At 40.5% G+C, this 14,461-nt stretch overlaps 1 protein-coding gene and 1 long non-coding RNA gene across 4 annotated transcripts in view; both read right to left on the bottom strand.

Annotated features, from left to right (window-relative positions):
- Positions 1 to 9,920, bottom strand: part of LOC143851238 (uncharacterized) — a 62,831-nt gene extending 52,911 nt beyond the window's left edge. For 2 of the 3 annotated variants that reach the window (XR_013236269.1, XR_013236270.1), the window contains exons 1-2: positions 9,313 to 9,905; positions 8,168 to 8,344 (exon numbers count right to left, since the gene is read on the bottom strand). This is a non-coding gene — a long non-coding RNA (uncharacterized LOC143851238). Of the gene's footprint in view, positions 1 to 8,062; positions 8,345 to 9,312 lie in introns of those variants that run through there. The other variant, XR_013236268.1, reaches the window with a different exon arrangement.
- Positions 9,921 to 11,700: 1,780 nt separating this feature from the next.
- LOC143851131 (shikimate O-hydroxycinnamoyltransferase-like) lies at positions 11,701 to 13,935 on the bottom strand. Its single transcript, XM_077360460.1, has 2 exons — positions 13,416 to 13,935; positions 11,701 to 12,815 (listed from the first exon to the last, which is right to left on the bottom strand). The coding sequence occupies exons 1-2, from the start codon at positions 13,824 to 13,826 to the stop codon at positions 11,937 to 11,939; spliced, it is 1,290 nt and encodes a 429-aa protein (XP_077216575.1). The 5' UTR covers positions 13,827 to 13,935; the 3' UTR covers positions 11,701 to 11,936.
- Positions 13,936 to 14,461: the final 526 nt, after the last annotated feature.

Genomic DNA, 14,461 nt, shown 5'->3' with positions numbered 1-14,461 from the left:
ACCACTCCCGGGCAACGCGGGACCTGGACAATCTGTCCTTCCTAGGCAGGGAAGAAAGGCGAAGGGGGGGGGGAAGCCCGACAAAGCGCCCGGGCCCCTCTTAGCCTTCTTCCGACGAGCCACGAGATCCTCCCCCGGATCGGAAGACAAGTCAGGGTCGCTCTACGACTCCTGCAAGAAACAGGCCTTGCCCCTAACTCGTGAAGAAGAGCCAGACATGTTGCTGAAGAATATACAAAAAGAACCCCTACCGCAAAGGAAAGAAGAAGAGCGACGAGGAGCCACAAAAAGGCACCAGGGTAATTCCCCTCTTTTAAACTCGGGAAAGAAATCCTGGTGCCTCGAGACAACGCAGCCTTCCTAACGACGCTGCCGCTTCCCAAGGACAGCCGCAGGATAAAACGGCACGTCTCCTCGCACCCCGGAGCCCTCGTAAATATCCTCATCATGACTTAGCTCGAACAAAACGTTACTCCCTTGGCCCATTCAATGGACCAAAGGAGTAAGGGGGAGTTATGATGGGGCACAAATACGGCTACGCTCCCAGATATCGCCACGTGTCATCCATGCACGAGCAGAGCCCAACCATCATGAAGAAGGGTGTTGGAAAACGGCAAAGACCACACATTCATGACACTTGTCGCCCTCTCACCACCCAGGCCTCATCATCACAAATTAGGGAAGGAAATGGCCGCCAAAGCCACGCGCGCCGGTGAGGCAGATGGACGGCCCAATCCTGCAAAGGAAGTTTTTCTCACCACTCAGGCCTCATCATCACAAATTAGGGAAGGAAATGGCCGCCAAAGCCACGCGCGCCGGCGAGGCAGAGGGACGGCCCAATCCTGCAAAGGAAGTTTTTCCCTCCATAATGATGAAAAGGGCCGCACACCTCCCTTTAAAAGGGGAGGGAAAGGAAGAAGAAGGGGACCTTTTTTCTTTTGGGCCCCTGAAAGCAGGGAATTCACCCATCCTCCATCCCGCAATACCGGAAAAAGAGGCGAGGCAACAACAGAGGAGGCCAGGAATCCCATCCTGCCCTCCCTGCTAGTCCCCTCCGACTCACTCATTTATGCACCCAGAAATGTCCCTGCGCACCAGCCCTGGTAACCCTGGTCAAAACCCCCTCCCTTTCTAGCTGTTCTTTATATTGACTGGTCGAAGGATCTGACTTGGGTGTCGAAGTGGTCGTCCGGGACCCACCCCGGACCCCCTGACCCCCTTTTGTTTGTGATTGCAGACCCCGCGGAGGCCCTCTACCGACCGCGCGATCGCAGACCCGGATCCAGACGCCATCAGGGCCATGGTCTTTGGGCTTTAGTCCTAGGTTTTCAAACATATTTTTGGGTATGTTAATGGTTTCCAAAGATATTAAAAGTTAAGTATGAAAACCATTTGAAAACCTATTGAAAGTGCATTTAACATAAAATCAAGAGGACTCCAAAATACATTCTAAAAGTGTATACCATTGAGTCTTCTTGAAATGTCTTGGCTTCTTGGCACTTTCTTGGACTCCTTCATTTCTAAGGGAACTTCTTAAATCTTGGTTTGGCTCTTATGACTCCTCCAATCTTCAAAACATGTTGAAAGGTACATGAGGTGTCACCATGTTGGGTTTTACTCCAAGCTTCTACTTGATACTTGAGTAGGCCATTTGTGGGATCTTTATCGCGAGCTTCTTGACTTGAACATCCTCCAAATGACGATGTCTTCACTGTAAGTGCAAGCTCTTTGATCGTTGTGTGTGTGAATCCGCAAGCCATATGTTGGATGAGTTGTGTAATGGCGATATAACATATCAAATTCTTGTATAGAACACAATACCTCAAAGCAACACATTAGTCCATAAATACTAATCAATTTGGGTTTGCTTGCATAAAAAAAAGAAGATAAGGCGAATGATTGAACCCATAGGAACCCTTGGGCTTACAACTGGTGTCTTAAGCACTCCAAGAAATTAAATTTTTCTTCAGCTCTAGAACATGTCTAACTCTTCTCAAGGTTCTAATGGTTCCATCATACATCCTTATTTTCACTGTGCCTATCTCAACTATTTTACAAGTATTTTCATTCCCCATCAAAACCGAGCCACCATTCAATTGCTCATATATAGAGAACCAATGTTTATGTGGGCACATATCAAAAGAACATCCGGTGTCAAGGATCTATGCGTCATGATAATGATCAATACCTGATGATCCGCAGTAAGCACACTGTCGTAGTCTTCATCTAAGTTTTTCTCTGCCACACTTGCCTGATCAGAAGCCTCTTCACCATTCTTTTCCAAATCTTCCTTGTGTTTTCGGCAGTCTTTCTTTATATGCCCAATTTTATGGCAATGGAAACATTTTATCTTGCCTTTCCCTGTTTTGGATTTTGACCTAGTCCTGTCTCGACTTTTCCCATTCTCTTTTTCTAGTGGTCTACCTCTGGCAGCCAACCCTTCTGCTTGCTTCTCACCCGTAGGCCTCTTTCTCATCTCATTAGAAAGAAGAGCAGTAGTAACCTCCACTAATTCTATGGTATCCTTACCATAGAGTAATGTTGTAACCAAATGTTCATAAGATGGAAGTAGAGAAGTCAACAAAATCAAGGCCTTCTCTTCATCATCAATTTCCACATCAATATTCGATAATTGACAAATTATCTTATTATAGGCATTCAAGTGCTCCATCACTTCACTCCCTTCCTTCATCTTCAAGGTGTATAATTATTGTTTCAAATACAACCTGATTGTGAGAGACTTTGTCCTGTACAAGCTCTCAAGTTTCAACCATATATCCGCCGCAGATTTCTCATACATTACATGGTATTTTGTTCTTGCAAATCCACCGACTTGTGCATTGAAGCAGATAAAGATGGATTTTTGGCTATAATTTCTGAAATTCTCTTGGATTTGGAAAGCCTCAAAATTCATTTTTCGGTGGTGGGTTTCCTCTCCCACAGATTTTGTTTGGGATTACGAAAGCCTAGTTGGGCAAGCTGCAATTATATACCCAAGCAGCCCTCTCCATGCTTTGTTTGTACTGGAAAGTGAAAAAAGGAGGGCTGATCTCCCTATTCTAAGAAACCCAAAATCCCTTTGCTGTTGGTTTTTTGCTGCGGCGAATTGGATTATATTCTTGGAGCTCGGCTTTGAATTGGTTCTTGGATTCAGCTTGGATACGGTTCTCCTATCCAGGTGCACTATTTCCAATTTTTATTTTCGTCTAAATTATATGATGGATAAGAGTGGTATGCCTTTTGAGATATTTGTCACCTATTTGGACAGGATATCTATGAGCTATATCAGTTGTGTGCGATATCACCTTTTGGGATTTGCAATTGGTTTTAGACCTGTTCTTGCCAACTAGTTTTGCCGACAGTTGGATAGTCTGAACAACCCTCGCCTCGGGTTTCGCCTTGGCTGGTTCTTTGTTCTTGGTTCACCCCTGTAAGTCCCACTAGGTTGGGTTTGGGTTTTTCCCTTGGTGATAATCTCTTGCTGTTGGGATTCATTTTGGATATCTCGGATTTGAGTTTGGATTTGGTTCGCGACTTAGTTCTTCTTATTTGGTTATCGCGCTTCGCAAATCAGGTGCACTCTTTCCATATTTTATTTTGGTAAATTAGACTAAAATGGACAAGACTGCCATTCCCTTTGAGATGATCAAACGTTAATCGTTTGGACACACCATATAAGGAAGCTACTATGTTGGTAGATAAGGCTGAGCCTAAAAGTTTCACTGCCATGTTGGGAAAAGATAAGGCCAGTACTTCCTCAGATTGGTGGTCGGATACAGAAGCCATTTGTCATGCTTACAACTCAAAGAAATTTTTCACTGGTGTTATCGAAGTAAAGGAGACTGGTACAGTGGCTAGTGGAGCAGACATTGAGGTCACTCACACTGGTACTGTGACCTTGGCCCTTTCTTCAGGTAAACAACTAACTTTATAAGATGTTAAAGTAGTTACTATTATTTTGGTATATCCACTTCATTTCCATGTGATAGAGTACCCAAGAATTTGGTGAGGACTTTGTGACCTACCAATTGGAGAATGATCCATATCCTATCAGGACGTGATGAGATCTATGGAGTCTATATTGTGGGCAGAAGCCATTCATGATGAAATGAGCTATCTGTTAGAAAATCTAACTTGACAGCTAGTTGATTTGCCAAAAGGGACTAAGACTATGAGCTGTAAGGAGATATTTGTATGTGATTATACAAAGTTTATTATGGTCTTAATCAAGCACCTAAATTGTGACATTAGAAATTTGACATAGTAGTACAGAGCTTTGGGTTTCTGACAAATTACTCGGATAAATGCCTTTACTATCATTTTGTGTCAAATAAGGTCATGATTATTTGCTTGTATATAGATGTTGATTCTTATTTTCAATCTTTCTCTGTGGTGAGTAATGTGAAACTAACATTGGGTAAAGAATTCGACATAAAAAGACCTGGGTGTTGTTAACACCATTCTTGGTATGGAAAGTACATTTTTGAAAGGCAAGGAATCACCCTTGCCTAGCCCATTATATGACAAACTACTTTCATTTTGAGGATGCAGTGAGTGCCAACCGATTGAGACACCATTTTGATTATACCAAGAAACTGATCTCTAAGGAAGAGATAGTGTGAGTCAATTAGATTATTCTAAACTAATTGGTAGTCTCATGTATGTTTTGTGTTGCACTAGGCCAGACATAGCCTTTATAGTTGGCATGCTGAGTCATTTTACTAGCAATCCTGGCCATGAGCATAGGAATGCCCTTATGAGGCTGATGAGATACCTTTCGTGTATTCACGCGTCTGCTCAAAACTATGGTGGCCATCCACTTATCGTGAAAAAATATTCTGATATGTCATGGGGATCAGAATTAGGGGACATCAAATCTACTGTTGTTGTGTGGAAGTCGAATTGGAACTTTATGCTCTCACTTCAGTTGCAAATGAAGTAGAAGAGAAAAAGAATCTAATTATGGTTATGGACATTCCACTGACCCTGTTAAGGATTAGATCCTTCAGTGTGTTCTGTGATATTCAAGCTACAACTATGGTTGTGACGAACTCACTCTTTCATGGTAAGAGGAGATATCTTGGGCTGAAAATACCATGCTGAATTATCTCAAGAACACGAGATTATCACTTTGATTGATACGAAATCGAATGATAATATGGCCGATGCTCTCATATAGGGGCTGACCAAAGATCGAATATTCAAAACTGTGGGGAAGATGGGGTTAAAGTCTCCCTTTTGGCCAAGATAAGCACTTGATATGTTTCGACGATGTTTACAGTTGTTGTGTGTCATTCCACATTTGATGACATGTCCTTTTTGGGAAAGGTTGTACATTCCAAACTTGATGATACAGCTTAACTCAAATATGGATAAGATGACTGTAACATTCCAAAAAAGAAACATGAAATGGTTCTTTGCAAAAGAAACTATTTGGTCTTGTTCTTTAATGAAACTTGACAATTAGGAATGGTTATTTGCAAAAGAAGCTGTTTAGGTCTTGTTCTTTATTGAAACTTGACAATGATGCTTATGGTGAGAGTGATACTAATACTTTTTCAGCCATTTTGAATTGTACTAAGTTCTTCTTCATGTAGAACTAGATACTTTCGTGAATTATGGAATTGTACTAAGTTCTTCTTCAGGTAGAACTAGATACTTTAGTGTTTTACACAAATGATTGGATTCATTTTCATGAAATCCATATTTGGTAATTCATAGGGATTGGACAAAAAGGAGGAGCTTGTCTTGATTTGGACTTTGATGAAGATAACTTACTTGATGAGTAAATCTTCTAAAGTCATAAAGACTATGCTTACATTTCAGTATGCATAGAGTTCACCTTTTTGTGGAACTTTATTTTGGATCTCGATGAGAATCATACCTCATGAATGAATTCATCTAAGATCAGTGGGGTTCACTTATATGTGAAACTACCTTTTGGTTGAGTTTAGCTTGTTGTATATCTAAAACTCTTGATTTGTCATAAAAGGATTCATGTTTTCAGTTGGATTACAGATCTTTTATGATATAAACCATATGGTGATGTTGATGATTCAATATTTTATTTTGAACATTACACTATCTATCTATTGGATTGTGCTATATGTAGAACATAGGAGGAGATTGTTGGGTATATAATATAACCCATGTATGTTCTAATATAAGCCCAATAAGATAATGGACCGGTGTAGTGGGCCTATTTGGGCTAGAGCCCACTAACCTATTAAAACCCTAGTGTATCTCTATATATAGGGGCTGGAGGCAACAAACTTGGTATTCTAAATTAGATACCTTGGGTGTAATGCTTCAAGCAACCTCTTTCTTGACCTAATTACTCTAACATCTTTGCCTTCCCCAACAATGCTTTGTGTAATCCTTGTTGAATCAACAAATCACGAACATTGACTTGCCATAAGTTAAAACTATTTTTCCTGTCAAATCTTTCCACTTCAAACTTTGCACTAGAAACCGTCACCACCATTGTAAAACCAAAGCTCTGATACCACTTATTGCGGAATTGGGGCTCCAAATAGCCCTCGGCGGTGAACAATTAACAATCCGAAAACGAAAGTGTGTTTTCGGTATTGTGTATAAATTCCAAACCGTCACCACAATACGCAATGTTCCCAAAGTAGATTTGCAAGAACAAAATAAAAGTGCAAGCCAAACCAAAAGAAAGCACACAAGATTTACGTGGTTCACCACACGATGTGTGTGTCTACGTCTACAAGAGAAAACTTCAAAAGATTTCACTATGTGGAAAATAATTGGGTTACAAGAAGCAATCGCCGGATAACAAAAGCCCAAAGCTTTCTCCGGATTACAAGAAAAACAATCTCTATGCCGTCTAGGATCCAGGCACCTTCGCTCCCTAGATGAATGTGCTTTCTTCAACCTTTTGAAACTTGCCAAGAGAGATCCAAAAAAAAACCTCTGTTTTTTCCTTCTCTTTCACTTTGCCAAAGTGCCCAAAGAACCACACCTTTTTTTCTCCGTTGGAGTCGTATCCCTCGTAGACAATTTTCTTCTACGTTTCTCCAAGCCGTAAGCAAAACCTCAATAACGTTTTGGTTTTGTGGGAACATATCTCATTAGGAGATAACACAAGAGTCCAAAATAGAAAGGACTTTCTATTTCCAAAATCCTACTTGGCACTAATAAAGAAAGTTAAAAACTATTTACGTAAGCTACTTGGCTTACCGATTCATGGCAAACACAACAGAGGGAACACTATCTCTGGTTGGGTTAGGGTTAGCCTCAACCCGATCCAACCCAAGTTGCACCCCTAATTCAAAGTGATCCCACTTCTTCATGGCATCCTCTACCTGCCACATTGCTTCAAATCTGTCAAACTTGTGGTCCTAAAAGCCTTTCAACTTCAGTCGGCAAATGACAGTCGTCCTAACTGATTATGCCCTACTACAAGGTCCCCCCCTATCACCTCCTTATTGCAATGACACCTTTTAACTATACAAAACCCACACCTTTGCAACCCCATCCAACTTACATATATAATGAATAAGAGGAAAACCACAACGACACTAGACTGAGGAACATAGCCCCATACTCCAAGACCTCGGCCATGTGTGCATCAACACATCATATGAAACGTCCTTTTTTTTTATGCACTACCCAGAGAAACTGTCAAAACTTTTTTCAGTCTACAATTGTTGAACTATGTCATGTAGAGGATAGGAAGACTAGTATAATCAATTATTAGGTACACACGAAACTGTTGAACTATGTCATGTCGATATCAGGCGAGCGCCCCGATTGGACCATCTCACCAAACTGCGTTAATAGTTGCACGGACACATAAAATTAAAAGAATAATAAATACAATTTGGTGAGTTGGTCTACTAAAGGCGCTACCTAGTTAAAAACTAGCTACAAGGACACCCCATTTAAAGCAATAATAAATACACACTGGTGAGTTTGTCTAATAGTGGTGCTCTTGTAGCTAATATTTGCAAGGGAGTCCTTCAGTTTAGCATTCCTCGCCTAAATAATATAAAAATGAAGAAACAATAGGGAAAAAAAATAATTCAAGGATAAAAAATAATGCAGAAAAACCAAAGATAAGAACTAATTCAGAACAAACTATGCATGACAAAAAAGGGAGTCCTTCAGTTTAGCATTCAACATGACAATAATTCCACTTTACCTTGTCCTTATAAGACTTTGCTCCTTCCACTTTTGCAATTTTAGTGTAATGATCCCACACATAAGATTTGTAAGGCTTTTTTTTCACCTTTGACTTTGATGCATTGGTTTCTTTTGCAGCTTCGAGGCTCAGTTCGACAGTTGGATTAGAGCCGGAGGTATCTTCCATGCTTGACATCTAATAAGAAAATGAAGAATTCCCAAAGATGTTGTTAGGGAATGAGGTTTTGATGAAGGTGATGAGTAACAAATGAATTCAAGAAAATTGACTAGAAAAACATGGGCAATTAGGAATGTAACAACTAGCCAGCTGCGAAATTGGCAAGTAAATCCCATTTATGCTATGATCACATCCAATTAAATCAGCTCAAGATAAAAAAAATTGAAAATAAAAGAAGCAGTGAACCCTAGTTGAAAAAAGAAAAGAAAAAGAGAATTGAAGAATAAAGGTATCTGGTTAGGTCCAAAAGAAAACTGAGAAAGTAATCTACAATTAAAACACATGAGACAGTGAAATCACCCTTTGATGGCTTTGCAAGGAGATAACCACTATAGCTGATTGGGATTTTGAAATCAAGTTTTCATAAAGAAGGCCGTGCCTGAGAAAATGCAAGATCAGATCCTAGAATCGAACAAAATAATCTGTTTTTAACCAAGCCAAATCATGTTCTAAATAAAGATAAAAAAAGCCCATGCCATTGAATTAAGCATCATCGAAGAAGAACAACCAATCAAGAAAAATCTGCCGAAATGGAAAGAAAAGAACAGAGTCTAGGTGTGAAAGTCCAACATCTGAATCTTTCATTTCCTTTGAAGTTCGGATTCCTTCGAATGGGAAAACCCTAGATTTTTTTCTTTGAATGAAAAAACCCTAAAATGGAAAAACTCTGGTTTTTTTTAATGGAAAAACCCTAGCTTTTTTTTGAATGGAAAAACCTTAGCTTTTATTTTGAATGGAAAAACCCTAGCTTTTGTTTTGAATGGAAAAACCCTAGCTTTTAGTCAATACAACTTATTGAATCAGAAAAAAAAAATCTTTTCTTCTAGTCTGGAAAAGAAGAATCACCGGTTTTTTTAGGAGCTGAAAAAGAAGAGAATCGTCGAATTTTCTGCAGAAATTCTACAACACATTAAATGCTTTATTACCTCATTCGTTCTTTTCTCTGATACTTGGGAATCACCGGAGCCAAGGATCGACGTTGGGTGCTTTGAGATGCGAGTCAAGCCTCCATCTTCTTCGTTCAATTGGCTGAAGGGTTTATGGTTCTGAAAAAAATGATTTAGGTCACTGGAAATGGGCGAAAATTGTGGATCTGATGTTTGGTGAAGAACTAAAGAATGAAGATGGAAATCAAGGGAAGAAATGATGGTGGCTGATGGTGGTTGATTAGGCAAAAATGGAAATGGAAACAGAGAGAGCTAGGGTTTGGTGATAAAGATGAGATCAAGGTCGGCGGAGACAAACAGAGAAGGGAGACTTGCGTTGAAAAATAAAACTTGAAAGAGAGCTAGGGTTTCAACTTTACTTATCTTATTTTTCTTCCCCCTTGGGCCCACTTTCATGGACCAATAAGAATTAAAAAACGACCTTTAAGCTTATACCTCCAGTGTGGTTTTTAACGTTTGTAACAATTGCCGGTTCGGTCCTGTTTTTTCGGATCAAAAGTCTTTGAACCGTAAACCGAACCGATGGGATCGGTTTTGTGAATTTAGAAATCGTAACCGAACCGTTGGGCCAAAAAACTTTCGGTCCGGTTTGGTTCGGTTTATCGGTTTGAGCTGTTTTTTTGTGCAGCCCTAATGATACCTTTTAACAATACAACACCCACACCTTTGCAGCCCCATCCACACCTTTGCAGCCCCATCCAACTTACATATATCATGAATAAGAGGAAAATCCCAACGACACTAGACTGAGGAACATGGTCCCATACTCCAAGGCCTCCGCCATGTCTGCATCAACACATCATATGAAACGTCCTTTTTTATGCACTACCCAGAGAAACTATCAAATATTGATAAGCGATTTATTTATAAAAAAGACTATACACCAATGGAAAGCACTATTAGTCCTTACTCAAAGATCTTTATTACATGCTTCTTCTTGTGGTCGCCTGTGCACTTTTTTCAGTCTACAATTGTTGAACTTGGTCATATAGAGGATAGGAAGACTAGAATAATCAATTATTAGGTACACACGCAACAAAATTAAGTGGGGCCCACATAAATTGGATAATCAAAACCATTCATTGGATAGGAAGACAAGTATAATCAATTATTAGGTACACACGCGACAAAATTTAGTGGGGCCCACATAAATTGGATAATCAAAACCATTCATTTGACAGTGCCTCGTCATACTTTTGGCTGCATTAGACACCAGTCCACCTTTTAGTTAAAGGTCGATATCAGGGGAGTGATATATTCACCCCTTTTTTAATTGAGACAACCCCCTCCATTGTTTGTACGACTTATCTTTTTCACTAGAGGGGGCTGTCCCAGGTAAAAAACGTAGCGGACATATCATTTCCTGTTGGAACTTCTTTAGAATCTTTACCCTCTTGACTTGAGATAACAAATTACTCAAGAGGTGTAAGGAGATAACAAATCAAGAGGTGCCTCCAACTCCGAACATTACTTGTGCTTCAGTATATTACAATGTCTATCAAACTGCAGATAAAACTAATTCCTAAATAGAGTAATGCTAAAATGAAGGACACCCCCGCAAAAAACTAGCTACAAGAGCGCCCCAATTGGACCATCTCACCAAACTGCGTTAATAGTTGCACGGACACATAAAATTAAAAGAATAATAAATACAATTTGGTGAGTTGGTCCACTAAAGGCGCTCCCTAGTTAAAAACTAGCTACAAGGGCACCCCATTGGACCATCTCACCAAAGTGCTTTAATAATTTCCCAGAGACATAAAATTAAGGGAATTGATATATCCACCCCTTTTATTTACTTGGGACAGCCATCTTTGGTGTATCTATGAGAGCCGAGGGGTGATTTACTTCACGTGGGAAGGATTCAATGGGCCTGATTGCCACATACTCTGGAGGTGCGCATGTAAAACAAGGGGCGAATTTATCATTTCCCAAAATTAAAGCAATAATAAATACACTCTGGTGAGTTGGTCTAATAGTGGTGCTCTTGTAGCTAATATTTGCAAGGGAGTCCTTCAGTTTAGCATTCCTCGCCTAAATAATATAAAAATGAAGAAACAATAGGGAAAAAAAAATTCAAGGATAAAAAATAATGCAGAAAAACCAAAGATAAGAACTAATTCAGAACAAACTATGCATGACAAACAAGCACCACTAGGCAAGTGCTTATTTTAGGAAAACTTATCCTAGCAATGATAGATACAAGGGAGCCCTTACATAAAGAGCCGCAAAAGGGCTTTTCATTGGATCCACGTCATTTTCAGTTACATTTTAAAACCACGTGGATCCATTCATGAGCCCTTTTGAGGCTCTTTATGCAAGGGCTCCCTTGTATCTATCATTCCTCAACTTATCTTGCTCATGAGAGATTAAATAACCTTTGGGCTCGTCATATTTTCCCATTATATATTCTTACAGGCTGTCATTATCAAAACCAAACAACATTGGCAACTTCTAGCAAAATCATATTAAAGGGAAAGAGAGGACAAGATTTGGACAATCTTCAAACAGAATTGAGTACTAAATCATACAGAAAAAAACAAAGAGGAAACGCACTACCAAACAGACTTACGGCTGAAATATTTGCTAGGCCTTTTTAATTCCTAAATTTCATAGAAAAATTTCTGGAATCGGACCATGTGATCGGACGGCAGACCAACGACAACAAACAAGCTACCATCATTAATCGGACTGGATTGTATAAATTCGAGACCTTCAATTGGGACCTCTCCCGGCCCGGTAAAAATCGCCTTCCCCCACCCGAAATCCGCATCATAAATCGGGACCCGAACCCAACTGTTAATCATCAGATTAGGGCTAGTAAAAGAGTAAGCTTTCGCGGCCACCCCTTGTGGGTCCGGCTGCAATTCAAGAAAATCCACCGCGGATCTGAGATACGCGTCATCGACCCTAGCCAAGGCCGATCTAATCTTTTGGGCCGCGTAATTCAACGGCTTGGATAATAAATCTCCAACTAGGGCTATCGGGGTTGCGGCAAAGATGGCATTCCCATGGTAACCAGGTGGGAGTGGGGGCCGAAAACGGGTCCGCCCATCTATTGGTATGAAGGCTTTAGTCTCTTGGTCCTCGGCGAGGCCCCGTGCTTTGCACGTGCATAGCCACATGTGGGAGGCTATGCACTCGAAAGAAGTGTAAGTGTTATTGTAGTCTTCTAAGTTGGCTTTGGCTTTGAGGAGGCTAATGTGGTCCGCGGTTAGTTTAAAGTTGCCTATGACAACTGGGGCAGTACTGGGTTCGGCTTTTAGGGTTGGAGGAGGTTGGTATTCGATGTGGTGGAAGGCCGGAGAAGGTGGGTTTCTTGCTCCGAGAAGAGTCCGATCAATCACGGGCGGAATTCCAATATGGAGTCCGCGGGCGATGTCAGACCAAGTGTTGATGAAGTGGATTCCGGACGTGGCATCCGCGGCTTGGTGTTGCATCGAAACGCCCAAAGAAACGCCCCCACATTTGAAATGAGTCACCTGAAACACCCCTACATCAATATTGTTTGTTTCTTTGTTAACGGGTTAAGGGCTTATATTTTTTTTTCGTGTTGGGTTAGAGCCAAGGTTCTATGTCCTTCTCTTGCAATTATTTTTTTTCTTAATAATTAAATTTAATTTGAGTTTTTATATGGTGTAAGCCTGCATAGTCCGGTATTTTTCAAAAAGTACTGCATGGCTTACAGCATACGATGTGTATAGTACAGTATTTTCAAAAAGTACAGTACGGCTAAGGCTTACAGCACAGGATGATCCAAATCCTCTATTTGATAGGCCATGCCCAAAAATTCATTTCCATATATAGGATGATCTTTGCCCTCCAATCTTAAATTGCATATTATGAAACCTCTATAGATCGGAGGGCTGGGATCATCCTAAATGATTATTGAGGCACAGCTTATTTACAGTGTGGCCCATCAAATGGATGGTTTGGATCATCCTATGGTTTAATCCATACCGTAATATTTGAAAATACTGGAGTAAACAGTCTAAACCAGCTTACCCCATATAAAAACTCAATTTAAGATGCCCGGTTCCAAAATAAATTCCGGGTTAAAAATAAAAAAATAAAAAAGTCACCTGAAAAGCCACAAGAGGATAAGAATCGATTCCGCCGGAGTAATCGATTTTGGGTATCAGTGGGTTGTATTGCAAAGGATTAAAATCTTCGAAATCATCGAGAACGAGATCGGAATCGGCATCGATGAAGAGCACTCCCTCGGCGTTACAATTTACAACTACTCGGCCGTCGTCGCCCACCTTCAATCGTCCGGCCATGGGGTAAAAAGGGACTAGAGCTTTGCTAAGGGCCTCTTTGAGAATTGTGGAGTCAAAGAAATTTGAAGAACCACTTGGTTTAAAGAAATAGATGCTTGGAGTGTGAGATCTTGGCATCACAAGGTCTATGTTTGAATTCCAAAGGTTCCGGAGAGGAGTCTCGTCTACCGGAGACACCATGGTCGACTCTCTCACGTCTATTTTCATTTTCATATTGTTGAGAATGCTCTAATTTTGTGAGATGGATGGAAATAGAGAGAGTCTACATAAGTAATTTATAGTAGATTAGAGCTTGCTTTGCCCCTTCCTTAACTTTCAATTTTTAAAGGAAAATGATATATTCACACCATTTTCTTCGTTTTCACACTCTCCTACTTAAGAATGTAGTCATAAATACACTGAAGGGGGTGGAATGAGAAAGATGAGGGGGGGGGGGATATTTATCACTTCACTTTATAAAGTCAGCACTGTAGAGACTTCTTTTGAATGACTCGGACTCCACCATTAGAAAAAGAACAAAGAAAGGCATAACGGGGAATATTTATCACTTCACTTTATAAGGTCAGCACTGTAGAGACTTATTTTGAATGACTCGGAGTCCACCATTAGAAAAAGAACAAAGAAAGGCATAACGGGTGTGATTAATGAAGTGCTAGGCAATTCGTTAGTGGGAGAACTAAGTGCGTGTTTGAGGTACCGTTTAAAACACCGTTTGGCGTTTGAAACACCGTTTTGGGGCCAAACGGCCGTTTGGGAGTGTTTGGGTGCACAGCCACCGTTTGAAACGCCGTTTGAAATACCGTTTTGAACCCTCAAAACGGCGTTTTGCAAACGGAGGGGGGGAGGTC

Source organism: Tasmannia lanceolata, unplaced genomic scaffold (genome assembly GCF_043159265.1).
Source record: "Tasmannia lanceolata isolate RefF3 unplaced genomic scaffold, GAP_Taslan_0.1 ptg000018l, whole genome shotgun sequence".
NCBI classification, from domain to species: domain Eukaryota; kingdom Viridiplantae; phylum Streptophyta; class Magnoliopsida; order Canellales; family Winteraceae; genus Tasmannia; species Tasmannia lanceolata.
The sequence above is the reverse complement of the archived record's forward strand: the minus strand, read 5'-3'. Positions and strand labels throughout refer to the sequence as shown.